At 37.8% G+C, this 27,994-nt stretch overlaps 1 protein-coding gene across 1 annotated transcript in view; it reads right to left on the reverse strand.

The window, feature by feature from the left end:
* Nucleotides 1–27,619, reverse strand: part of ttll11 (tubulin tyrosine ligase-like family, member 11) — a 39,556-nt gene extending 11,937 nt beyond the window's left edge. Inside the window, exons 1-6 of the mRNA XM_067438644.1 lie at nt 26,356–27,619; nt 15,579–15,678; nt 11,893–12,026; nt 9,590–10,165; nt 9,284–9,379; nt 7,114–7,229 (exon numbers count right to left, since the gene is read on the reverse strand). Coding sequence (XP_067294745.1) covers nt 7,114–7,229; nt 9,284–9,379; nt 9,590–10,165; nt 11,893–12,026; nt 15,579–15,678; nt 26,356–26,877 — 1,544 coding nt within the window. The 5' untranslated portion in view covers nt 26,878–27,619. The remainder of the gene's footprint in view (nt 1–7,113; nt 7,230–9,283; nt 9,380–9,589; nt 10,166–11,892; nt 12,027–15,578; nt 15,679–26,355) is intronic.
* Nucleotides 27,620–27,994: the final 375 nt, after the last annotated feature.

Here is a 27,994-nt window from a genome sequence, read left to right on the forward strand (position 1 = left end):
TATATAGACAGGAATGTGAATTTTAGCAGGCAACTTTGCATAAAATTGCCACATTTTACCCCCCAAATGCCATTTTTCTTCCGGAGAACCCCCCTTTTAAAGCTATTGGGCTTGTTTTGGGCTAGTAGTTGGCAGGTTTTGTTGTAAAACTTAGAAACCCTGTCTGCACGCAGGCTGGAATAAGTAACGTTAGAAGAAAAATTAGATGAGTGTAAACGATCTTTGCCGGTGTTGTAAAAAAAATTATTTTAATGATACACAGAGTACTTACCAACATGATCATTATTTCTGAGAGAAATAGTGAAGGTGAATGCATACATGAACAAGTTCTCAAGTTTAGAATTAGAATAAATTCAACCCAAGCCTTTAATGAAGTGGACAATTATGTTACTGTTCATCATCTGTCCATCATTGTCTAAAGCCCGCCCTGACAATTTTGGTCCGAACAGTTTCTGTTCAGACATAATTGCTCCTCTATGGATCAAGTCCAGACCGAACTGCCCGAGCTCAAATGTTGTGGGCGGGGCTGAGTTCGGCTGGCATCCAGGCTATTCCGACATGACATGAAGCAGTAAAATAAGTATCGAATCGGGCCACGCCCCCAGTCCCTTGGGGAGGGGTGCAAATCAGGCTCAAAATTGAGCTTAAAATCTTTAAGTATTTGCCCAGCCTAAGTTACTCTCTCTTCCTCTTGCTTTTTATATTTTGTCACTTAAGATGGTAGATGAAGAAAAAAGCCAAGGTCCCTTTCACTTGACCAATAAACACACTCAAAACACTTCTGGAAAGTTTGCTGAATGATTTTGTGCTAAAAGCATAACACATAAACAAAGAAAATCTGTCAAGTAGGAGAAGGGAGGATTTTTAAACAAAGGACAAACCCAAAGAAACCCCATATATACTCAGTGAACAGCATCACAAACCACAAGCCTTACAATTTTCTTTCATTAAATACCTCTTTCTCTCTCACTTACCCAAGGACAACATAATGAAAACAATTATTTAACAATCACAAAACCATCCGAGCGAACTGCAGTCCTCTGATACGTGCACTAAACCCAGATGGCCGAGGAAACAAAAGCAGTTTGTTGCGTGTGGATGACTGCATTTCAGCACTGGTGTAAGTAACTCTGCACTTTTAGTCTAAGTAAATGCACTTCCATGGCTTCTGACCTAAAGTACTAATGATACTGACACGACTTAACTAACAATTAAAGGGATAGTGCACACAAAAATGAAAATGACCCAATCATTTACTCACCCTCTCATGTCATCTTAGTTGTATATGGCATTTTTCTTTGAGACGAATACAATCAGAGTTATAAAGAATGTCCTGGCTTTTCCAAATATTATAATGGCAGTGAATGGCTGTTTCTGTTTTAAAGTCCATAAAAGTGCATCTATCCATTAGAAAAGTAATCCACACGGCATTACACTTTCTTTGTAAGTTGAATACGGAAGGCGGTCTGGAGGAAGCTAGATATTTTACTTTATAAAGGGTTTTTTTTTTTTTTTTTTTTTTATGTTCTGACACAAACCAATCGATTCGCTTCAGAGGGCCTTTATTATCCCCCCGGAGCCATGTGGATTACTTTTATAATGGATAAATGCAATTTTTTGGCTTTTATATACCTGAAAAAACTATTGTATTCTATTTATTGTATTCATCTGAAAGTAGAATTTTTATATACACCTGGGATGGCTTGAGGTGAATAAATAATGGGCTAATTGTCATGTTTGGGTGAATTACAAATGTGATGACCACCTGATGTTTTTTTGTCTACTTCACAAACTTAATACAATCAATGTAAATAATTTCAACATGTTTTTCAGAATTGAAAATAATGATCACATTCTTTAAAAGGTGAAAGGGAGTTTTTTTATTAGTAAAATGCACTAACAAAAAAACTGTCACTTTGGCTGCCGGAGGCTCTATAAACAGCCCAAAAAATGTTGAGGGAGCGGCACACTTTTAATATAATCTCTTAAGATACTGTACGCCTGACATTCATACACGGAATAGAATAATATAAACATCAAATCGCCTCAGGGTCATCTGGGCTAATTTCCCCACAGAAGCCTCAGGAAATGCACAAGATAAACCGGTCCAATAAGACGTGTGATCGACAGCACTAGAGGAAAAGCACAAATATAACTGGAGAGCCCTGTGAGGAATAGACTGTCATTATACTGTCATTATACAACACAAGTGAAGATGTTCTGGCTTTATAAAGCCTTAGTGACTTTCTGCTTGTCAGTATTAACCGTGACAATCATACTCAGGACAGCACAGCTTCAAAAAGCATCAAAGGCTACAAATCAGAAGAGTTTGTGAACGGTGTGTAAATTCTCACAGTCCTCACAGTCACTGAAGGTTTGTTATTTCAGGTTGACTTAAACTAAGTTATAAGATTAAAGAAATTGTGATCGAGTATGAAGAACTGTGAGTGTCCTTGGATTTGTTTTATTCATTCAATCTTTTGTGCCAATGAGTTTGTTTGCTCGACCATAAGATACATTCTACAGGGGTGACTGTTTATTTGTTTATGTAAATGTATTTATGACACACTAATATACTTCTAGTAAGGACTAGAAGTCTGGAGGAAAAAGTGTTATTATGTTTGTTTGTTTTTTCTTATGGATTCATACCCCTTGCAGAGTTTGCAAGATTTTAAGCATTTAAAAAAATACTTATTTTTCTTAATTTAATGCTGCCCAGAAGAATCTTCATTACATATGTAAATGTTTTACAAGACAAAATGCAAAAACACAAACAAAACCAAAAGATTGGACACCCTTGTATTCCTCAATCGTCCAAAGCTGGGCATTAACTTCATAGCCATTGTACATTCGCAAAAAAAAAAAAAAAATACAACAGCTGTCATTAGGTTTGTTCCCTTCAAAACATAACTAGTGTTTACCATTTGTGATCATGGACCACAAAACCAGTTATAAGGCAAACATTTTTGAAATTGAGATTTATACATCACATGAGAGCTGAATAAAAAAAGCTTTCCACTGATGTATGGTTTGCTGGGAAAGGACAACATTTTGCAGAGATACAACTATACAAATCTGGAATCTGAATGAGAAAAAAAAAGTCTATTGAGACAATCGCCTTTAAGTTGTCCAAATTAAGTCCTAGCAGTGCATATTACTAATAATAATACATTTTTAAATTTATTTATGTAAGGGAGGTTACAAAACATCTTTATGGAAAATGATCTTTACTTAATATCCTAATGACCTTTGGCATAAAAGAAAAATCTATAATTTTGACAGATTTTCCGTACAATTAAAGGTATACTACGTAACTTTTTTTCGCCACTAGAGGGCGTACATTCAAAACAACAACAACGTCTTAGCTCGATGACGATGTGAAGGAGCGTTGAATGATGGGATCTGTCGTCTTTAATTTTTGTCTATTTCAACAAATATACCCGTGTAACTTAGGACTGGTTTTGTGGTCCAGGGTTTAGTTAAGTCAAGTCAAGTAATTTTATTTGTATAGCACATTTAACCGAACAAAAGTTAACCCAAAGTGCTTTACAAGTTAAAACAGGGAAGGCAGAAACAATATGCCTTGACAAACCAGGCTATATTATAAGGCTATAGAATATATATATAAAAAATAAAAAAATAAACATTTTTAAAGAGAATTAAAAGCAAGAGAGTAAAAGTGTGTTTTCAGATTTGTCTGTATTACAGGACTTAATATGAAGTGGAAGGGAGTTCCATAGTTTAGGAGCTATTACAGAAAAAGCTCTGTCCCCTCTGGTTTTAAAACGTGTCTTGGGGATAGCAAGTAGCTGTTGGGTTGCAGACCTAAGTGGTCGGACGGCAGAGTAAGTAGACAAAAGCTCAGAAATATACAAAGGGGCTTGAACTTGAGCTTTAAAAACAAAAAGTAAGATTTTAAAATCAATTCTGAATTTCACTGGTGGAGCTCAGCTAAAACTGGGGTTATGTGCTCACACTTTTTGGTGCCTGTGAGGAGTCTTGCAGCAGCATTCTGGACTAACTGAAGTCTATTTAAATTATGTTTGGTTAAACCTGTGTACAAAGAATTACAGTAGTCTAAGCGTGAAGAAACCAAAGCATGAATTACTGTTTCAAGAGTTAGTTACTAATATGCAGCCTTTAGGGTACACAACCATTACAATATCTGGGGTCAGTAAGTTTAAGACGCATTCAATTTAGTGATTGACAGGCAAGACAGTTAATGTTACAAAATATTTCTTTCAAAATGTTTCAAATAAAAGCTATACTTTAAAACATATTTAGAATGATTCCTGTTAGGGGTGTCCATGGTTAACCGATTGACCGATTAACCGTTAAAAATTGCGTAACCGAGTGAAACATTTTGCTCGGTTAAGTGGCGTCAATGACGTGCCTTGAATTTAGTTGTAATATATGTTTGCACCCCTATAGACCGCCAGAGCGCTCCCAGACATTTGTAGTATCCATAGGGTTAGGGTAGTATCCACAAGAAGAAGTCATGACCAGCTTTCTAAGCGGGCAAAGAAAGCCTGGGAGCACTTTAACCCTCTGGGGTTCTTCATTTATGGGTCACACTCAGGACCTTCGGGTCTAAAAGGACCCGGAGGTCGGGAATCAAAAAAAAAAAAAATTGAGTAAAATCAATGAAATATATTTTTGTTCAATAATATTTTTTCTTTTCTTTTTTGGTGTTTTGAGATAATTTTATGATTTATAAATAATATTTATGCAATAATTATGACCCATTTTTTCCCATTGAATATAATAGAATTTTATTTTATTTATTTTTTCCTTTTTTTATTAAAGCTGTATTTCATTTTAGAGTCAAGCCTAGGCCTCATGAAAGCATTTTTTTTATTTGATTGGTGCCATCTGGTGGACACAGTGAGCATTTTTATCACGCAATAGCATATTTTTACCACTATAGTGCATTACAGAACCTGTGTGTGTGTGTGTGTGTGTGTGTGTGAGTTTTTGTTTGTCTGTTTTGCACTCTTGATGTTTTAGAGATTCACCCCTTCACTGTTGAGTCCTTTTTTTCTGCATCCTGGCTGATTTGTAGATTATATGCACAAAAAACTCTGTATTTTCATATTTTTGCCAATTTCCCATTCATTTCCTATGGGGGTCTTTTTTGACCCGAAGGCCCCGAGTGTGACTATTTTTTTTACGACCACTTAGACTTTTCCAATCCTGTCCCCAATTTTTTTTCTGTCCATATACCAAGTACCAATACCCTCACCAAGTTTCGTACCATTCAGATGAAGCTACGATTTTTAACATTTCTTTCAAAAAAAAATTCGGGTCAGAAATGACCGAAGAACCCCAGAGGGTTAAAAATGAGAGTGACGGGGCGAAATGCAAGTATTGCAATGCAGTGCTTACCGCATTTTTCAGGCTATAAGTTGCTCCGGAGTATGAGTCGCATCAGTCAAAATATGCGTCATGAAGAGGAAAATAACATACGTCGCACTGGACTAAAAGTCGCATTAGGGCAGAAGCAGAGCGCGAGCCGCGCGCGCTGTGCATAACGGATCAGAAGAAAGAAAGTTTGAAGTGAGAAACTTGTGAATGACTAGAGAAAAGCAGACGTTGTGAGAAACTTGTGAATGACTAGAGAAAAGCAGACGTTGCTTTAACTGTAATGAAGAAAACAAAAAAGCTGATCGCGGACTGAAAGCAAGATGGCCAGAGCTGAAGGGACAATCCACAGATGCTTGAACTCTCTGCCGGGAGAGGCTCAGCCGCGCGAGTCAAACGCTGAGTGTGTGAATCATTCTCGGCTGCATATTTTACTAACGTTACATGCCCTAATCGTGCAGGCCGCCACTCGCATTGCTCGTGAACTGGAGCGCATCTCATCCTAATTTAACGAAACTCAACGTACGCCTCGCAGACATGAAATATATCTTAAGAAACTTGAAATGTCTTTTAACAATTGAAAACGAAAAGAAATAGGCTACTCTCTGATTGTGTAATCCATGATGTGCATTTCTCTCTATAGGCGCGTTCACTACGGAGATGGTCGTCAAATTAATAAGCTAAAAATAACCCTGACGCACACTATGGTTAACCGAGTATTAACCGCTAAGGGCCTCGGTTAACGGTTAATGAAAAACTTGAAAACGTGCAGCCCTAATTCCTGTAGAGTCATGTGATACCGAAGAAAGAAGACTGTGATAAAGGAGGAAACAATTAAGAATCAAAGGTACAGTGTGCGTAAATCAAGTTATTTTATCTTTCAATTAAAAATATCAAACAATTCTAATCCTTTATCCCCTTCATTGGCTTCAGGTTTCTCTGAGTATAAACATCAGGTACTTAATCTCACTTGCAAAGCTCACCACAACCTTGGTCATACATATTTTTCTAAATAACTTCAGCCTTATGCTCATATTCACTCCTTACAATCTTCAAGTGCGGTATTGTTAGTCACCAATACGTTGAGCCAGGTCTTTCAGTGTTGTAGATCCTAGGTTGTGGAATATAAGATTTATATTCACACAAACACATACTTTGCAGTCGAGCAAGAATAATTTAAAAACATATTCAAAATAAAGAACTGAAAACAGAGAGAAAGAAAAGCACCACAAACCAGACAACTGTGCTGGATCATAAAAATTGCACATCTAATGGGTAAATTAGCAGATATTAAACAGAAATGTGCACACAGAGTGTTTTCCACTCGGAGTGTGCATGCACGTCTCAATTAAACTCTGAGCTGACTCCACACTTTCCTCGGAAAGGAAGCAGCCCGACTTTTATTTCCCCCCAGGCCCAGACACTAAAGTGTATAAGTGTGGCTGTGTACAATGAGCTGCAATAAAAAGGTGAATGCATGAGACACAATCCTGCTCATGGGGCACAAGGCCGTCCGCATTTCCATGACTGAGAGAGAGAGAGGAAGAGTGGCCACACAAGTGTGAAATTCCATCAGAGGATTTCCTGATTTTAATTTTTCCATCTGAAAGGCTTATGACTGCAGCTCAACAAACCATTATTTCAGCTCCAGAAAGCTGAAAAGACGATGACAACATGCACTGGTAGGCATGCACACACAAATACACACTTGTACCATCTACTGTCCCGAAAGTCTGAAAGCCTATGACTCACGTTACGTGTTGTTTTCTCGGAGCAGGGTCCATGAGCCGCAGCGTGTCTCTGATCACACCTACTTTTACCTCCTCATCTACAGGACTCGGTACATATTCATACACACCAGGTGACACCTGTAAAATACAGTATGGCGTCAATAATCAACATACAGTATTCGGCCCACTTGAACCCTGCAACCTTTTGCCACATTTCAGGCTTCAAACATAATGATATGAGATTTTTTGTGAAGAATCAACAACAAGTGGGACACAATCATGAAGTGGAACGAAATGTATTGGATATTTCAAACTTTTTTAACTAATCAAAAACTGAAAAATGTGGTGTGCAAAATTATTCGGCCCCCTTAAGTTAATACTTTGTAGCGCCACCTTTTGCTGCGATTACAGCTGTAAATCACTTGGGGTATGTCTTTATCAGTTTTGCACATCGAGAGACTGACATTTTTGCCCATTCCTCCTGGCAGAACAGCTCGAGCTCAGTGAGGTTGGATGGAGAGTGTTTGTGAACAGCAGTTTTCAGTTCTTCCCACAGATTCTCGATTGGATTCAGGTCTAGAGTTTGACTTGGCCATTCTTACGTTTATTTTTGAACCATTCCATTGTAGATTTTGCTTTATGTTTTGGATCATTGTCTTGTTGGAAGACAAATCTCCGTCCCAGTTTCAGGTCTTTTGCAAACTTCATCAGGTTTTTTTCCAGAATGGTCCTGTATTTGGCTCCATCCATCTTCCCATCAATTTTAACCATCTTCCCTGTCCCTGCTGAAGAAAAGCAGGCCCAAATCATGACGCTGTCACAACCATGTTTGACAGTGGGGATGGTGTGTTCAGGGTGATGAGCTGTGTTGCTTTTACGCCAAACATTACGTTTTGCATTGTTGCCAAAAAATTCAATTTTGGTTTCATCTGACCAGAGCACCTTCTTCCACATGTTTGGTGTGTCTCCCAGGTGGCTTGTGGCAAACTTTAAACGACACTTTTTATGGATATCTTTAAGAAATGGCTTTCTTCTTGCCACTCTTCCATAAAGGCCAGATTTGTGCAGTATACGACTGATTGTTGTCCTATGGACAGAGTCTCCCACCTCAGCTGTAGATCTCTGCAGTTCATCCAGAGTGATCATGGGCCTCTTGGCTGCATCTCTGATCAGTCTTCTCCTTGTATGAGCTGAAAGTTTAGAGGGACGGCCAGGTCTTGGTAGATTTGCAGTGGTCTGATACTCCTTCCATTTCAATATTATCGCTTGCACAGTGCTCCTTGGGATGTTTAAAACTTGGGAAATCTTTTTGTATCCAAATCCGGCTTTAAACTTCTCCACAACAGTATCTCTGACCTGCCTGGTGTGTTCCTTGTTCTTCATGATGCTCTCTGCGCTTTAAACGGACCTCTGAGACTATCACAGTGCAGGTGCATTTATACGGAGACTTGTTTACACACAGGTGGATTCTATTTATCATCATTAGTCATTTAGGTCAACATTGGATCATTCAGAGATCCTCACTGAACTTCTGGAGAGAGTTTGCTGCACTGAAAGTAAAGGGGCCAAATAATTTTGCACGCCCAATTTTTCAGTTTTTGATTTGTTAAAGTTTGAAATATCGAATAAATTTCATTCTACTTCATGATTGTGTCCCACTTGTTGTTGATTCTTCACAAAAAATTACAGTCTCATATTATTATGTTTGAAGCCTGAAATGTGTGTGTATATGTATGTATATATATTATATATATATATATATATATATATATATATATATATATATATATATATATATATATATATATATATATATATAGCTGTGTCACATGATCCTTCAGAAATCATTCTAATATGCTGATTTATTGCTCAAGAAACAATCGGCTTCTGCTGTTTACTATTTTTGTGGAAACCATGATATATACAAGATACAGGATACTTTGAGATATAGATATATATATATATATATATATATATATATATATATATATATATATATATATATATATATATATATATATATAATCTGCAAAAATGTCAACAATTCTGTGTTTTTCTGTCAATATGGGGTGCTGGGTGTACATTAATGAGAATAAATAAAATGCTTTACAACAGTACTGCCACAGTACTTTTTTTTTAAATTACCTGTTTATATGAATCACATTACATTAAAAAAACATTGTCACCCTCACCTCCTGCTCATGTTCAATCCTCATGCTGGGATTGGCATTGACCTCAAGTAAAACGGGCTTCAAGTTCTTCATCAGCAGGATATCAAAGCCCAGGATCTAAAATTGGGACACATCATCTTCTGTTATTTAGATTTTACTGACTTGGAAAACTAATGATTTGCAGAGGATTAGGGGTCACCTGTTGAAGGAAAACAGTTAACAGCATTTGGGTGTGCGCTAATGTTTTCACATTCGAATGACCTATATGCAGGCCACCTGACTGCAAACCACACCACAAACACAAAAGAAACTTCACTGTAAATATACCTGAAAACATGTCGGTCCTGGTTTTCCAGGCGGTATATCTGCCTGGTAATACACCTTGAGTTCAGGCACAAGTGCAATTACTGTCTTGATAACCAAAGCAATAATGTCTGACCAGACCTTCTTGATGTCCACTCCTTTAGATGCTATGCGATAGAGAACACTAGAGAAAGTGCGTTTACTGCCCGTGCTGCAGCTGTCGGAGTGGACAAAGTTCCCGCTGTGCACATTAAGGGAATAGTTGGTAAGGTGCATAAAAACATGACTGAGGTTCTTCTGGCTGGGTTCTTGGTAGGGTTCAGTACAGAACCTGGACAGACCCTCTTTAGCAATGTAGATCTCTAAAGGCTCCAACGAGCGGACCAGAACATAGAGGCGGATATCAAACTTCAATTTATCGATGAGCAGGGGTTTCTGGATATATTCTTGAACAACTGCTTGTTTGATCTGAGAACCTGAGATAACCCGAAGGTCAGCAGGGTCACGGATGAGGTAGATGCCATCGCCCTGGGATCCGCTGTCCGGTTTGACAATGAAAGTGGGTTTGAGGGTTGAATCGTTATCCTTCAGGAGACGAATCTTGGAGAGAAAAAAAGAGGATAAAAGTAAAAGGGGCACAGTGAATATTTTCAAATATGCTTGCAAAAATAATAATTTAAATAATAATAATTTAAAAAAAAAAACGAGGCCTTTTGCCATCCCTGCAAAAAATGTACCCTTCTCAGATCCAAATTATGTTTCAATGACACATAAAATGATCATACTTTATTTATACTCCGAAATCTGCCCTTAATGATACATTTTTGTACTTTTAGTTTTTAATTAATTTTAGACAATCTAAAAGTGATAATTTAATTTAACATTTAACATCTATTTTGAATAGCTTTATATACATATATGCTAGATTTCATGCAAGTTATTTAGAGAAAACTATAAATAATAGTTTAAGCAAAATCATTGTCTTAATGTATTTATTAGTCTCAATTTTTTTAAAGTTTATGTTTCCTTTGCGCCTTTTTATCCATCTTTCACAGTGGAGTTCTGTTTCAGTGTTGGAAACTTTCTAAAGTTCAGTATGTTGGGTGCTGGGTCATATAGCTTTATACAATTTGCAGAAAGAGAAAGTTGAAAACAATCGGATGAGTGAAAACAAAAAGAATATTTTGATGGAGAGGAATGACATGTATAGCGCCATGCGGTAAGGAACATTCTTCGGTTCATGATATATCATGCAGATACCTTTGAAAGACAAAACAATTCCAAGTCTTGATATCATATCCGGGAGATAAGTCAGTAAATTCGAGTAAAATATATCACTCCCAAATCACACGAGCGGGTATCACTTCCAAATTCACATCCCGTATCATTAATCCCGTGAGGATAGGGCTTTACTAATGTGATGGACACACGGGTCTGAAAGGGTTAACATGAGCAGTATTAAGCAGTCTCCAGTTAAAGTGCTCTGAATGATAACATAATGTTTCAGGATTATAAGCCAAGTAAAACAATAATGATCCAAATGTTCTGCTAAAAAGGTGAGTGAGTTCTTCTTGACTATCCTCTAACAGCATTATGGTTAATAAACTAAACCTCGTATTTCCGACTAATGCAATGTTTTTCTTTAGACAGAATGCGTCCACAGATCTAAGATTCTGCAGATCTTTGCTGCCCTCTGCAGCTTTTCTAATAAAAAAAATTCTGAAAAGTCTGGCCTCACTCATGCTCAAAAGAACATGTGCACGTACATGTAATAATAAATATAAACAAGTAATAATTAAGTCATCTCAAAAAGAGAAATAAAAAAGTAAAAACTTGCCCTTATAAAGGGTAAAATATACCCTTTAAAAGAAAGAAGATAACTAACCGACTGAAGCACAAATTGATTTTAAGCTACTGGAAGAAAGAGAAAATCCCCTTTTAGCAGCCCATCTGAACAAATATAGCACACAGCTAATTGTAACATGGAAGGGGATTGAAGATGCAAATCTTGTAAATACAGAACCTGTAACAAACTTGCCGTTCACAATTAGCCTGTTGCTGGCCACTAAACTGCTTAACCTGGTTTTACTGTGATTCTGTCCTGACCAATTACTACCACAGCAATCTGCCTATACTTACACCGCTGAGGGAAGGCAGCAAATAGAAGACACTTTGACTGAGTATCTAGCAACAAGAAGAAGATCTGGCTTCTTTAAATGTCCTCTTTATTGACTCTTACACAAATAGACTCTAATGCCACGTCCTAATCAAGTTGCATGAGTTGGTTTCTCTGTTTCATTGAGCCGTTTCCTTCAATGAGATTATACCTGTGAGGAGAAGAGCTGGTATTCCTCTGGCAGTATCCAGGAGCGTGGGTAGAAGTTGTACTCCTCTGGGAACAGCTCTTGCATGGTGCGCACGGCACGGCTCAGGTTTATCTTCCGCAGCATCTCTATCATTCCTGCTGACCGACAGGACAGTTGATGAGAAAACAGAGTGAAGTCTAAAAGAAACGGCACAAAGGCAAGAGAACGGCCGCAGTTCCCCTATCATTCTATGGCCCTACAGGGACATTATTCTCTCAAAAAGTATGACACATTTTAGAGCCCTATTTCCCAACAGTTTCATTAAATCACTTGATCATTTCATTTCAACAGCTACATGGCGTGCACACACACACACACACACACACACACACACACACAGGCACACGGCTTGTCTGTGTGAAAGCAACTGTCAATACAGCTATGAAAACAGCCATATTACATCCAACCCATGAGTCAGCAGCACTCCCTTATGACTCCACTGCTGAAAGCAGTCCAGGGATCAATACTCATCATATGATTGAGAACCTTCCTCTAAAAGTAAAGCACAAAATTACTAACTAAGTTTATTTCAAAGTAAATATGTCTGCACATCTGATAAAAGTTAGCACTGGTTTTATTTATGGACACATTTCTGTTTTGTTTTATTATAGGATAGCTTATATAATATAATATATTTAGTTTCAGTTCTAGAAATTATAGTTAAGAAAGCAGATGAACACTGATCATTGAAACCAGAAATGGTGGTACTATAATACAGTATAATTTTTATACATGAGAAGCGTGTAAAGCAAACACGTGAACAGTTGCCATAGTGAGGAGTCTAAAAAACTAAAAACTAAATCAGCAAAAGCACGCATTATATTTTTCTACATGTTGCCTTCTTTAACACCACGCGGCACATTTCCTTTATTTTTGGCAGGACTAATCCTTGTGTTTAAATTAATACATTATTTACTTTTATTTGTTGGTTTTTCAGTTAGCTTTTTTTTTACACAGCAAAAATTACAGCATCGAAATATCGTTAAAAAGTCGTAATTTTACAGCATCATAATATCGTAATATGTTTTGAAAGCAGATATCATAATGGTTTTTAAAATTATGATTAAATGACATTAATGGCTGATTCCATTATCATTTCAATTCTTACGTCCTTATCCTTTTAAGATTGAATTGAAAATAAAAAAAGGTAATGACTGACACAATCCTAAATGCTAATGGTAGCTTCATCATTAACCCTTTCCCTGCCAAATTTTCCATCTACAGTAGGGGGCGCTATGATAACTTGAAAAAGGTAGAGAATTATGGGGTTACTATTCAGCCACAATTCTATGCGTGCAAGATCATATTTTGAGGCCACAAAAGGGCATTTCGCACGCGCGTGAACTGAGTTTTGCGGAGAAATGTTTGTCTCTTTTTCTTCCTCACTGCAAAAAAATACCTAGTTATGTGGGTAACAGTTACATAAATATAACAGTAAGTGAAAATCTTAGGTGTGAAACCCACAAAGTGGACTATTGTAATGGCCTTCTCATCGGCCTTCCCAAAAAGACCATTAAACAGCTGCAGCTCATACAGAACGCTGCTGCCAGGATTCTGAGCAGAACCAGAAAATATGACCATATCACACCAGTCCTCAGGTCTTTACACTGGCTTCCAGTTACATCTAGGATCGATTTTAAAGTACTACTACTTGCTAATAAATCACTCAATGAGCTAGGACCTCAATACATTGCAGATATGCTGACTAAATACAAACCCATCAGATCACTCAGATCAGCAGGATCAAGTCAGTTAAAAATACCAAGAGTTCACTGCTTTTAGCTATTATGCCAGCCGCAGCTGGAACCAGCTTCCTGAACAGATCAGATGTGCTCCAACAGTAGCCACATTCAAATCCAGACTCAAAACACATCTGTTCAGCTGTACATTTACTGAATGAGCTCTGAGCCACTGTATGTCCGACTGATTGCACCCTATCTTATCTCTTTATTCTTTTTATAATTGTATTAGTTTAGTTTACCTTTGTTCTTATCTTTGGTTATTGTCATTTTATGTTCATTTGAGTTAAATATGATGAGTGAAATCTGGGTTTGATGGAAATAGTAAGTTTGACAATAAGGTTTGAGTATGTGGAAATCTGTGGAAGGGTATGATGAGAGTAAAAATCAGGGAATAGTGATTGAAATGGATGTTATGAACGTGTTTGAAAAAGAAATGAAGGAGAGGTGTTCTAATTAAAATGATACATGTATCTGGGCTGTAAACTGAAAGATGTTTTATTTTTATATCAGACCACTATTGTGGATCTGACTATTTTATATTATTTTATTTTATTTTATTTTATTTTTTATTTTTACAACTGTTTTAACTATGCTTGTTTTTAATTTTTTATTCGTACACATGGTATTCTTTTTTCTAATGCATGTTACCACTATTTTAATTCATTTCTATGTAAAGCACTTTGAATTGCTATTGGGTATGAAATGTGCTATACAAATAAACTTGCCATGCCTTACACACTTCATTAATTAATTAGGGGAAAAGTCTGTCCATTTTTATTTCTGAAAATGTGTAACATTAGGGACCCTAAATAACTTAAACATAACTTGAAGATCATCAAGAAGAACTATTATGTAACAATACGATTTTATATTAATTTAGTAAAAATAAGATACGCATGTGTGTTTTTCAAATGGTAGACATTTGAGCTTGAAAATAAATGTCAAAGATTAAATTTGTTGGATGTTAAATTTGATTTCCCGTGTATATTTCCACCATGTATATTTCCTTGTCCCTGTAGAGTAATGAAGGGAGTCTTGGGAGAGGTTGTTAGGCCAGCCAATCAAAATTATGTCATATTGTAAGGTTGAGTTGTGTTGAGCAAGCGAGCCGTCGAGCAGTCAGAGCGGGTATCAGAGTGCAAGCAACCGAGACAGACGTTGCACATGTGAAAGAGAACGTCGGTGCACACCCAAATAAGCTTATTTTAAATGCAAAATTGATTTTTGTTCGCTCGAAATACTTTCTTATTTGCGAGAAAACATTTATCCGCAAAACTCAGTTCACGCGCGTGCGAAATGCCCTTTTGCGTGCTCAAAATATGATCTTGTGAGCGTAGAATTGTGGCAGAATCGTAATCCCATAGAGAATCTACGGATAAAAACAGACAAAAAAAGGAGCAGAAAGTGCTAAAAGCATTGCTTAAAGGTCCACTGTGTAATATTTAGGATGACTAAATGCTGCTATCATTTACACAGTGCACCTTTAAGCAGATTGTAGTCTTTGAAAAAAAAAACACGGTTTTCTCATTTTTTTATGCTCAAAACGTTTTTTTGTTTTTGTTTTTTTTAATGAAACTTACCCACATTCAAGTGCTGATTAAAAAAAAGATTGCATTGAATGCATGTAGCTATATATATATATATATATATATATATATATATATATATATATATATATATATATATATATATTTTTTTTTTTTTTTTTTTTTTTTTTTTTTTTTAAAGCAGAGGCTCTGTTCTTTTGATATGTTCAGATATTCATACAAAAACATATTGGCATGTTGGCGCTGGAAACTCAAGCACGCTAGAAACTTCTTTTTTAAACGCTGGAGGCTCAACTAACAAGAGATTATGTTTTTACTATGACAAGATCTCTAAAGACCTACTTTAAGTGAAGTTTACCTGGGAATTTGTTGACTTGCCCAGAGATGATGTTCTCATTGTCATGAAACGAGACACCATGCCAGTAGATATCACAGGCTGTCCGCCTACCCATCGGAAACTGCAGGATCAAAAGAGAGAAGAGAATTGAGGCAAAGTACGGGAGGAGAACTATCAATCACAACACAATAAACATGTCATACCCTACTTTTGACAAGGATACAAAAACCAACATGTTTGAGACTAACTGTACCAGAATAACAACAGCTACTTTCAATAATTATTTTCGTAAACAATTTATATTTCTGCTTTACATGACTTGGAGGAACAGTTACACTTCTACAATTTAACCTAAGCATGCAGACGCTTCTACTAACATTTGTGAAAGAATGGGTCGCTCTCAGGAGCTCAGTGAATTCAAGAGTGGTACCGTGATAGGTTGCCACCTGTGCAATAAGTCCATTTGTGAAATTTCCTCACAACCAAATATTCTATGGTCACCTGTTAGTGGTGTTATAACAAAGTGGAAGCAATAGAAACTCAGCCACGAAGTGGTAGGCCACGTAAAATTACAGAGCAGGGTCAGCACATGCTGAGGCGAACAGTGCGTAGATGTTGCCAACTTCCTGCAGAGTCAATAGCTACAGACTTCCAAACTTCTTTCGGCCTTCAGGTTAGCTCAAGAACAGTGTGTAGAGAGCTTCATGGAATGGGTTTGAATGGCCGAGCAGCTGCATCCAAACCTTACATCACCAAGTGCAATGCAAAGCGTTGGATGCAGTGGTGTAAAGCACATCGCCACTGGACTCTAGAGCAGTGGAGACATGTTTTCTGGATTGACGAATCATACTTCTCTGTCTGGCAATTCGTTGGATGAGCCAGGAGAACAGTTCTTGCCTGACTGCATTGTGCCAAGTGTAAAGTTTGGTAAAGGGTTGAGGTTACTCTTAATGCTTCAGCATTACACAGCAAGACATTTTGGACAATTTCATGCTCCCAACTTTGTGGGAACAGTTTGAGCCCCACCAGTGCACAAAGCAAGGTCCATAAAGACATGGATGAGCGAGTTTGGTGAGGATGAACTTGCAAACTTGGTGTGAAGGAACTTGACTGGCCTGAACAGAGCCCTGACCTCAACCACAAAGATCCTTAGACTGTGAGCCAGGCCTTTTCGTCCAACATCAGTGCCTGACCTCACAAATGCACGTTTAGATAAAGGATCAAAAATTCACATTAACACACCTAAACCTCCTAAAGCCTTCCCAGAAGAGTTGAAGCTGTAGCTGCAAAGGGTGGGCCAACTCCATATTAAACCCTAAGGATTAAGAATGGGATGTCACTAAGTTCATGTGCATGTATAGGCAGGCGTCCCAAAACTTTTGGCAATATAGTGTATGTGCCATCATTAATTTACAGCTAAGGTGAAAATGCACTGGAGCTCATGTGGTCATACAGATCACTGGTTCAGATTTTGGGTTCATTATACTGATCACGCGAGTTTCATATGCATTTCTGAAACCCTGCATATGGTGACTATAGGCTACAATTTGGCCTGAGCGTGATGTAGCTTATCAAGGGCACTAATCAGGATGCAGGCAGCGTGCTTAGTATAGGCTAGGTTGCGTGTCTTGAGCTGGATTTTGGGAGGATTATGTCACTGTTTAACAGGATAATAGTGTGAGGAGGTTCCTATATTGGTCACCTGGTGCATAGAGGAAACCCGGAATCTGTGATCTGATCAGAATTCACAGCTGTGAAAATGCCCCCACTAATGCTGTCCAAAAAACAGCATTAGTTTTTTTTTTTTTGCATATTTTTTTGCAAATAATCAGGATTTATAGCACCCAACATTAAAATGTGTAATATATTTAATTATGTGGCATTTTCAACATAAAGACATTCATTTGTTTAATGGCATCTTTTTAATAAGTATGAATTATATTTCTGAACAATACGGCTACTGATGTCTCAAATACACTTAATATTCTCAATTTCTGGGGATGAAATGAGTAATTATAGCCATTTAACAGTATACTTTTAGACAGGCTTAAATATCATTATAAATTGATATTTTAAAAACTTTATTTTATATTAACTTTAAATTAATTAACAATTTTCACATAAACATAACATTTGTGCTTTTAATAGTGTGTTAGAGAATCATTCTGGTTGCTACTTTCAAAATAATCCCTTCCTTATGTGAACTGACAGGGGATCAGAAGCTCATTAAATATGCAAATCTTATCCAATTCTAGCCGTGAGCGTTTACTTCCGAGTCTCCAGTGCGGCACGTCCATCAAAACCTAGCGTTCAGGAGAGAGCCGCAAAACCAGTGTAGAAAATAGCCTATTACTATTAAGTTTTTGAATGTAAAAAACACACAAACCTCATTAGTTGACCTCAGACAACATATAAAAAAATTATAAAAAAGCCAGTTCATGGCTCCTTTAATACTGTGAATTATTACAACTTAAAATATTTAAAAATGTAAACTAATTATATGATGTCAAAGCTGAATTTTCAGCAGTCTATAGCATAACATGATCCTAAAAAAATAAATAATAAAAAGTGTATATTATATATATATATATATATATATATATATATATATATATATATATATATATATATATATATATATATATATATATAAATATGCTGATCTGGTGCTCAAGAAACATTTCTCATTATTATAAATATTGAAAACAAATTCTTTGATGAATAGAAAGTTCAAAAGAACATCATTTATTTCAAAATAGAGAACCTCTAACATTACAAATGTCTTTCAGTTTTGATCAGTTTAAGTCCTTGCTAAATAAAAAAATGTATAAAATAAATAATATTACAAGGAGAGGGTGACTTATGAGGACATTACCACATGTCCCCATTTTCAAAAGGTTTATGAATCAGAATGAGTAAAAATGTGCAGTTTCCTGTGATGCGTAGGTTTAAGAGCAGGGGCAGCGTAGGGGAATAGAAAATATGGTTTGTATGGTATAAAAACCATTACGCCTATGGAATGTCCCCACAAGTCACAAAAACAAACGTGTGCGCGCACGTGCGTATGGTTCAGGTATCCTATGATGGTGGAATAGCAATTCCAGAATGTTAGATCTCGTGGGAATATTTTTAGTTCCCATGAAGAAAACAGGCAATAAATCAAGTGATGTCTTTTAAAAATGCAAAAATGCAGAAAGTTTTCTGTGATGTTAGGTTTAGGGATAGGTGAGAGAAAATACAGATTGCAGAAAACAGTATAACAATCACTATGTCTGTGGAATAAAAAATGAAAACCCAACATGTGCATGTGTGTATATGTTAAAAAACAGACATTACAGGCCAAACCAGAACAATTAAAAAGTGACCTTTACTCGCTCCAGTTGCTTTAATCTGAAGTACGGCAATTTTGTGCTGCACTAATGCTCATGTGTGTGACTTTGATAGATCACTGCATGAAACTGCCATAAACCAACTCCATTTCTTTTCCCTCTTGAAACACAATGGTCTTTTTCTTTTTGCTTTTTTTAATAAATATTGAAGCAGGGTAAAACTGAACTGGGGAATTCATCTGCCTTCTTTGGATAGATATTGGATATCTGTGTGTATTTATTGACCAGCACTTTCTGTTAGTGTACATACTGACTGCAATGGCTAGTTCTTAATTATCTTTATTAAAACTGATTTCAGAATTGCATCCAAAAAAAAAATGATGTCATGGTTTAAACAATTAGATTTAAATTATAGCATGTTAGCTATGTTTGATGCATCATAATAGCTCTAACCTTAACCCAGTATAGGGTTAGCAAAAACCTCTTAACTAAGAATAAGATTCACTCTGTCAGAGTTCACGTGCAGCAGGTCAGAAAATAAGGACATGCCTTTTCAATCCAATAACCTTTAGCGTTAACTAAATTAAAGTTACTTGGAATTGTTTGGCAGGTAAAAGACTCATGAAACTTTCACAAAACAATGAGAAGAAAATTTGGACGTGCCAAAACATGGGGAAAAAATTATTTCAATTCGATCTACACTATATCATTGCAGTCAGAACTGTCCTTTCGAAAGCACTTTCCTCATTACTCACTAAGGGAGTTTTAATGTATTTAATATGCTTTCATTAAACGTGTTCCCTTCTTAAAACGGGCTATAAAATTTATTTAAAAGCCTAACAGTTACAGACAGTTCTATTTTCTTTCCTCTGCAATAGGAACAATACCCATGCAAAATTAGCCTGGACCTCCACCAGACATCTCTAACATGTTACAGACAAATGGATAAGGTAACCTGGTCTAGAAGTGGTGTATGTATGTGTTTATGTGTTGAGCATGTGCAAACTATGTGCAGTGTAGGGAATCCATAGTAATTCTTATCGGGCCAACCCAAATATACAGATTACAACAACCACACAAGTAGCTTTGTCCAATTGTTCTGTACAGGCAAGAAGAGAAGTGGGAATACAGGCATGTGGGATACTGAAATTATCCCAGATTGTGATTATTAATTTACCACTGTGCACTCAGGCATGGCCTATGGTGACAACCATGACACGTTTAGATTATCAAAAGATTCAAATATGTAACTAAAGCGAGCATCATTCAACATATTGGTTTTGACTGTCATTTGTATGCACCAACTACAAATTCTGATATTGCTGGTTTGAATATTTACAATAATTTTCTATTGTTGATGATCTTTTTTCATAATTCTGGCAATATATGGACTGTTAAAAGTGATCTGGAGATGAGATAAATAACAGTTCTAAAGTAGTAATCTGTGGAAGTCATGGAATAAAAGTTAATTGAGTTTATATCTCACAATTCTGGCTTTTTCCCCCTCAAAAATCAAAAGTCTTTTTTCGTCTTTTTTCCTCAGAATAAACTCGTGTAACAATTGTTAGTTATAAAATCTGAACTGGGATACATAAAGAGTCAAGAATTGTGACATAAAAATGCTATGTTAAAATTCATGCTGTCACTGCAATGCATACTGCATATGTAAATATTATGTAAACTTATTGTTTACATCAAATTCATGCTTTAATATTAGACTTACTAGACTAATCATTGCAGTTTCCATCAGTCCAGTCAATGACTGAACATAAACATCTGCGTTTAGCTTCAAAGAGTGTCTTCAACGACGGAATTCAACGACGTATGTCTTCAACGACGTATGTTTTGCATTCTGATTCTGACATACAAAGGCACAACAAAACATTTTTACAAATTACATTGCATTACCCCTTAGCAGATTTTAACTCTAATACAGACCTCAGATCACAGATGATCTACTGTCACTGGACTGCCTTACCAATCACAGCACCTAGTTTCGCCAGTCCCATCTTAGTTACAAAGAAAACTTGAGCTGAAGCCAGTAAAAACATTAAACGGTTCATGACAACAACTGCCAACGGTTTGCCAGCTTGTTGACATCAAATTCTGTCTCTTTAGCTCACGTGGCAGGTCCTAAACCTATACGAGTCCTTATCAACTGCTTATGGATAATGTATTATAGTGTGTCTCTCAATATCATAACTGATTTTTATACAACTTCAAGAAATGAAATTCTTCAAAACTTTTGAAAACTGCAGGTGGGAACTCCTGCCCTTGAACCAGCCTTGGTGTAGCAGACAGGATAAAAGGTATAATGGATACGCTTAAACTTGAAACCGACTTTTAACCAGGGAGTTTTGAATTACAAAGGCTCATAATATTTCAGTGGAGATGAGTAGACAGGGTGTAGACATTCATTCAGCAGGACCGTTTACTACCTCCAGCCTGCCAGGTGTTGTGCACCACACAGAACGTCATGCGTCGTATAGATTGACAGCTTATCAATGTATTTATGAGCGTTTCTTTTTTTAATGCAGAGTGACTTTACACAAACGGTCAAGTGTAACCATATGCGTGTGTTCATCAAATGGTGTGGAAGGACATGATTAAAGACTGGCAATATCTGTTGAAATGTTAAGCCTACAGACCATGACTACATTAAGTGTTTGTTTACATTGTGGAAGCCTATAAAAAGTTTAGCTAATCCAATGGATTAATCGAAATGTGACAATATAACACAGAATCAAAATTAAAAGTGAGCTCTTTCAGTGATGGATAAAGACTGGAAAACACTACATGACTAAACAGGGTACGAACAATAGGCATAATACAGCTGCCGACTGAAAACGATTACAGAGGGGAAAAAACTGGACATCATACATTGAGCAAGACTAAGATCACACACTACCAGACTTATAAGTTGTTCCAAACACATCAAAAACAAAGAGAAACATGTGCCTTGTTGCTAGAAGACACAGCAAATTAAGCAATATGTTTTAAAATGGGTTCAAAATATTAATCATTTGATTTTTTTCCCCCAATAATCTAGTATGAGACTAAAAATAGCCTGTGCGCATCATACACTAGGGTGGGAATCGTAAGAGACCCCACGATATTGTTATTACAATACTTAAGCCACGATATGATATTATTTAGCCTAGAAATCTAGACGCACCCTAGCGGCAGCAAATATTGCTGCGAGTATAGTCTAGCAACTCAATACCTTCTGAGCTGTAAAAACCAAACTCTGGTCAGACCAATCACATCGTGTAGAGAGTCGGTGGGCGGGGCTTAACATGATGACGGCAGAGTTGCGCTTGCGTGCTGCTAGTAAACACAGAAGCTGGCGAACGGCGGTCTTTCGAATCAGCTTTGACCGAGACTCTGGAAGACTTGGAGTTAAGCTTTTTTCTGAGAAAAGAACGGCACTGAAGTCATTCTTAAAAAGGGAAGATGTGTTCGGAGTGTTGCCGACCAGATACAGCGAAAGTTTGCAGAGGTAATCCCACCCCTCGGATTGAGTCCTGTCAATGGTGAGTTTCCAGATCAAATATCTTGATGTGGGTCTGGCTTATCAGGCTAGATATTATTGCAAATTTTTTATAAATTGCGATGTGCTGAGTATTGCAAAATGAATACGGCCATTATGAAAGGCCATGCGCTTTTAACTTTCACTTTAGAATTAGCGCCAATTCGGAGGGCTTGTCATTCAGCTCCTAAATCTTGTGATGAATGAAATCTGTCTCTTGCTGCGACTCTCATTCAGCTTAGGCTGCACATTCATTTTTTAATTGTAGGGTCAATTCTCAACTGAACTAAATGATTTTTATTATTATAAAAAAATCAAAACGATGTTAGGGGCAGTGCCACGGTAACTATAAGTAATGACTATCGCAGCAAGCCTATTATGTTGTATAATGAACGAGAGCGCTGACGTTGTAGATATGGAATATTATACACAGCTTCTTTGATTGTAATTGCGAGTGAAAGCTCTGTTGCATTGCATTGCATTGCTGGCTTGCACTTGCATGTCAAATCAACATGCAAGTAACACATAAACATGGACAGAGAGGTTCACGTTCAGAAATATGTGATAATGCACTCACAGCTCACTGGGCACATTGTGTGAGCGAGAGTGATGCACTGTTTGTGATATTACAGTCTGAAAAAAAAATTCAAATTAGTATTATTATTTCCTGTGTTATAAGCGCAGAGTTTACAATAACATTTTTGCATAATACAAACTGAAATTCAGTTCCTGAAAATATCGATACTTGCCGCCCTTGTATCGATACAATATTGCCACACAAAATATCACCATACTATGCTGTATCGGTTTCTCCCCACCCCTATCATACACTATAGGCAATCTATGCAAAAAAAAAAAAAAGTTGTGGTCATGAATAAAATGAAGGCAAATGAAAGATCTACTACACTGCCTGCAGTTGGTCTTTAAAGGGTTACTTCAGCGACTAGCATATGGCTTTGTATCAGAAGAAACCCTGGATATATTCCAATGATTGTGCTCCCCCTCATATCCCCCTGAGACAAGAGATTTATGGGAAAAATTCTGGAAAAATTCCTTCCATGACACAAATATCGTCAATTTGCGCCATTGGAGGAATTGTTGGCCAGAGGCTAAAGACTACAGCCAGCAGAGGGAACCATTTCCGCATGTTTTCAACTCGCGGGAATGGGAGATCACACTCACAGCAATCAGCTCGCAGCTGCAGCCTCAGGCATTCATGTTTAAACGGTGCGGCCAGCAGAGCAAAGGAAGTCTTTCAACTTCTCAAACTAATTCCTATGAAAGTTAAGCTTTCAAAGGCATGAACTGAAAATGCGCCAGACTGAACATGCGCTGTGAATCTATGCCACGGACGCGTTTACCTCAGCTCTCGTCACAAGCTCATCCATGACTGTCAATGTGACTCCAGCTGCGTTTTGGGCTGAGACTGAGACTCCCTCAGCGGCTAAATCACATATTGAACAGACACGTTCAGTTTTTAATTGTAGTGTCTGTTCTCTAACTGAACTGATTTTATGAAAATAAACGCGGTCGCGGTGAGAAAGTGATCAGTGATTCAGTAATCAAGTAGCGGTGGCTTTGGGAGTGGCCTCGTAGGGCAGCGAAGCATTCTGGGAATTGTTGTCTTTTATCCCCATGAGACAAAAATACATTTTCTGTCTTTTCTCAGTCTAGAAAGCACTAAATTAAAAAAATATTTCACATTTCTACTACATTAAAGGGGGGGTGAAACACTCAGTTTCAGTCAATCTCATGTCAATCTTGAGTACCTATAGAGTAGTATTGCATCCTTCATATCTCCGAAAAGTCTTTAGTTTTATCATATTTATAAAAGAAATATGGGCTGTACCGAGTCTTTCCGGAAAAAACCGAGCGCCTGGAGGCGTATCGTGTGGGTGGAGCTAAAGAATCACAAGCGCGCAAAGCGGTGACGTCCTCAAGCGTGGAGAAACCCATCTATCTCAGCTAATACAGATAATGATCCACAATCAAATCTGAGGCTGAAATAAATTGAACAGGAGAAACGGCAACATCAGGATGTCCGTCTCTGTGGTATGTACTGTATTTAGGGGCCTTTGTGTGCAGTTTATGAGGACATGATTCGGTTTATGGACTATTGTATGTGACTAGACCTTAGAGGTAGCAAGCAAAACGGTTTTGCACGTCAGAGTCAGACTAGTGTAACGTTATACAGAACAACAATGGAGTAACCGTTAGCGCATTTGAATGACGAAGCACGCGATCGTATCGTTTACTGATGTTTACTCATGCGACGGTAGCCAATAGCAGAGACATTTGAAGTTGATTTACTCACCGGCATCTTCCAAAGCAGGACCGCTCTGTCAAAAACACACTTCTTTGGTATGATTTGGTGAAGTCCTGTGACAGCAGTGACCGACGCGACTGAAGCGATGCCTTGAAGCTTCCCGTCATTTCTGCGTTCAAATCGGTTCAAATGCAGCGCTGCCTTCCCGGAATGCTGTGCTGAAGCGTTGTAGTCGCTCGACGTCACCCATAGGAATAAAGTGGAGCGCGGCGCGACATAAGTGTTCACGGTAGAGGTGGGCAGATCGATACTAATATCGATACCAACGTTGGTATCGGTATTGATCGATACCAACGTGAAAATATCGATACTCAAGTTTCAGTTTCTCTCGTTTTGCGACCTGGCCGTGTTTGTCAAAATGCTGCTGCTGTCACAGAGCAGAGGAAGCTCTCAAGAGAGTGTGCTGCTCGTGCTCGACACTGGTCTCCTCCCCCTCTCCTGTTTTGTACCGTCACGTGACTCACCACTATAGCGCTACCACCATCAGTCAGGCGCGCGCGCCGCTCAGCCGCGCATTTTAATTTTCAGCATTATATCGTATTACAAGGAGAATTTGTTTTACATTTTTTATATTTATTGTGAAGTAAAACTTTGTGACTTTGTTTATTTAAGAAAAAAATCCTGAAAAGAAGTGCACTAAAGAGGAGAAACATTTTTTGTTAACATGCTACTTGAAAAGAGAATTTGTTTTTACATTTTTTATATTTGTGAAGTAATCATTTTGTAACTTTGTGTTTATTTAAATAAAGCAGAAGTAACCAAAAGTTGTTTCTGAACAAAAGCTTTTGTAGCACTGATTAATAACTCAAAATGCAAATCACAAAAACAAATTAAAAGTCATGAAAATTCATTTTGATTTAGGTTGAAGACGCATCCACCTTAATTATTAAAAAGTATCGGTATTGGTATCGGCGATACTGGCCCTGTATTTACTTGGTATCGGATCGATACCAAATCTAGCGGTATCGCACACCTCTAGTTCACGGATGACTGGATCTGCACCTGAGAGACTGTTTACAGCGTGCATTTCCTCTCTCTCCCTCTAGTCACGTGCGCGCGCACCCTTCCGGGAGAAGAGCCCGTACGGCCCATACAAGGACCTTCCGCTCTATTTAACGTCAAGTAGACCCATACTCGAAAAAAACTCGCCGAAACTTGTGAGAAACCGGAAGGAGTATTTTTAACACAGAAATACTCCATCAAACGTCCAACATTAGTTTTTGAAACTTTGTCTATGTTTAGGATGGGAATCCAAGTCTTTAAAGGTGTAAAAAGCTCAGTATGCATGAAACAGCATTTCACCCCCCCTTTAATGACCCAGTTTAAATACAGATTCATCTTCCCAGCGCTGAAGTACTCCTTTAAGGGTCTTGATATTACGGTTAGGGGTGACATTAGAGGACTGTGGGATTTAAACTGATGGTTTTATATTACAGCAGTTAGTGTAGCATTTACCGGTTCTTAGAATTTTTAACCAAATTAAATATTTAAGATTTAGGAACATAACTCAAAAAACATACATGCATGACATTAATGTAGTAATGGACTTAAGAATTAAAGATAAAAATAAATAAAGTCAGAGGTGTCAGGTGTCAGAACATGGGGAGCGCTCACCTCTTTCCACTTCAGCTGTCTGATGCTCATTTTCAGCGCTTCGAGCGAAGTTTTCGCTTTGGAGGTGTCCACTGTCACAGCTCTCTTCTTTTTGGACACTTTGCTCCCGTCCTCTTTGCCATGGTGCTCACATTTCCCATCCGTCTGTCGGTGGCATGACTCAACGTGACCGTTTGTCGCCGTTTTACCCTTTAAAAGCCTTAAAGTACCTTTAATGTTTTGCTCATTGCTCACGCGACTCTGTCCTTTCTCCTGTGAATAGCCTGACTTCTGCGGCGACAGATCTGACAATTGTTTGCCGTTCACCTGTCCCACATGGCCGTCAGCTTTGCTCCTACTTATACTCCGACTTCTGCCATTGATGCTACTTCTGGTGAGGTCTCTCCGAGCCACGAAGGAGCCGTCAGCGGGAACTGAAGACACCGAGGCCGGCGACAGCTGCTGCTCGTCGGCCGCGGCCTCACTCTCTGCCGCCTTCATCTGCTGGAGCTCAATCTTCACTCTTTCATAGTGATCGCTCATAGTTAATTAATGGTCGGGTGGTTTGTTATCTCATTTAGATTGGCAAATGTGTCAGAATAATCTACTAGCATAAACTGCTAACATGGACCATCTGGTGCTGCCCAAGCTAAAGCACAGAAACAGAAAACCAGTCTATAAAACAGCCAACTATGAAGCCCAATATACTAGCGTAAATACACACGGACTCCATTATTCCAGTATGAACATTATAAAGACCTTATTAGCACTGACAGATAGCACATCACTACAGTGTGCTGAATGTTTCTGATGGTGATCTAACGGGACAGGAGTGGCTCCAGGCACTAGAGCTGTCCAGTTTCCTTTTACTAATAAAAATAGGCTCTTGACCGCCTGTAATAACACTAAAAGCTGCATATATACGGAATTGTGCGTCATCCCATTCGATATAAAATACTCAACTAACAGCACATATCGAGGGATATATATGAAAGACGAGTGCAGGGCATGGCTGGGCGCATCACCGCATTACCCCTGTCAGTTTCGTTCAGTTTTAAAGTGCCGGTGTGGGGCACCGACTGCTTTTGCGCTTTCTAACAGACGCCGTATCTCCCCAAAAAAAACATCGCGTGCATTCCGTTTACCTGCTGTTTGCAAAGACGAGGTTAAATTAATGCAGCCGGACAGGTGAGGTGTCAGCTGTTGGCCAATGGACTGACTGACCAGAAGTAAAGCTCCGGTGTGCTGTCGCTGCTGGTGTTTTGCTCCTGTTGACAACGCAACGCAACTGACGGAAGCCGCCGAGGCACATGGCAGCAACATATGGACTATTTGTCAGAATCTAAAAATCAGTGATCATTCTAGATACAGGCTGTTAAAAATGTAAAAAAAACAACAACAACATAATTTCCAGATTTTCTTAGTGTTTATTATCCTTATTATAATGTGATTGAGCTGTAAAATGTCTTTTCACTCTTTTCACTTTCATGATATCATGTCAATAAATTATGGGAAACATAAGAAAAAACATGTCATACAAAATCTTAGTATCTAATATTTTGTGACCATTGTTAATAAAAATATATATTTTCTGAGAAACCCGAGACATCTGTCTTACTAGTCTTCTATCTTTCACGTATAAAAAAAACGTATGGTCACA

Source organism: Pseudorasbora parva, chromosome 3, assembly GCF_024679245.1.
Source record: "Pseudorasbora parva isolate DD20220531a chromosome 3, ASM2467924v1, whole genome shotgun sequence".
Taxonomy (NCBI): Eukaryota; Metazoa; Chordata; class Actinopteri; order Cypriniformes; family Gobionidae; genus Pseudorasbora; species Pseudorasbora parva.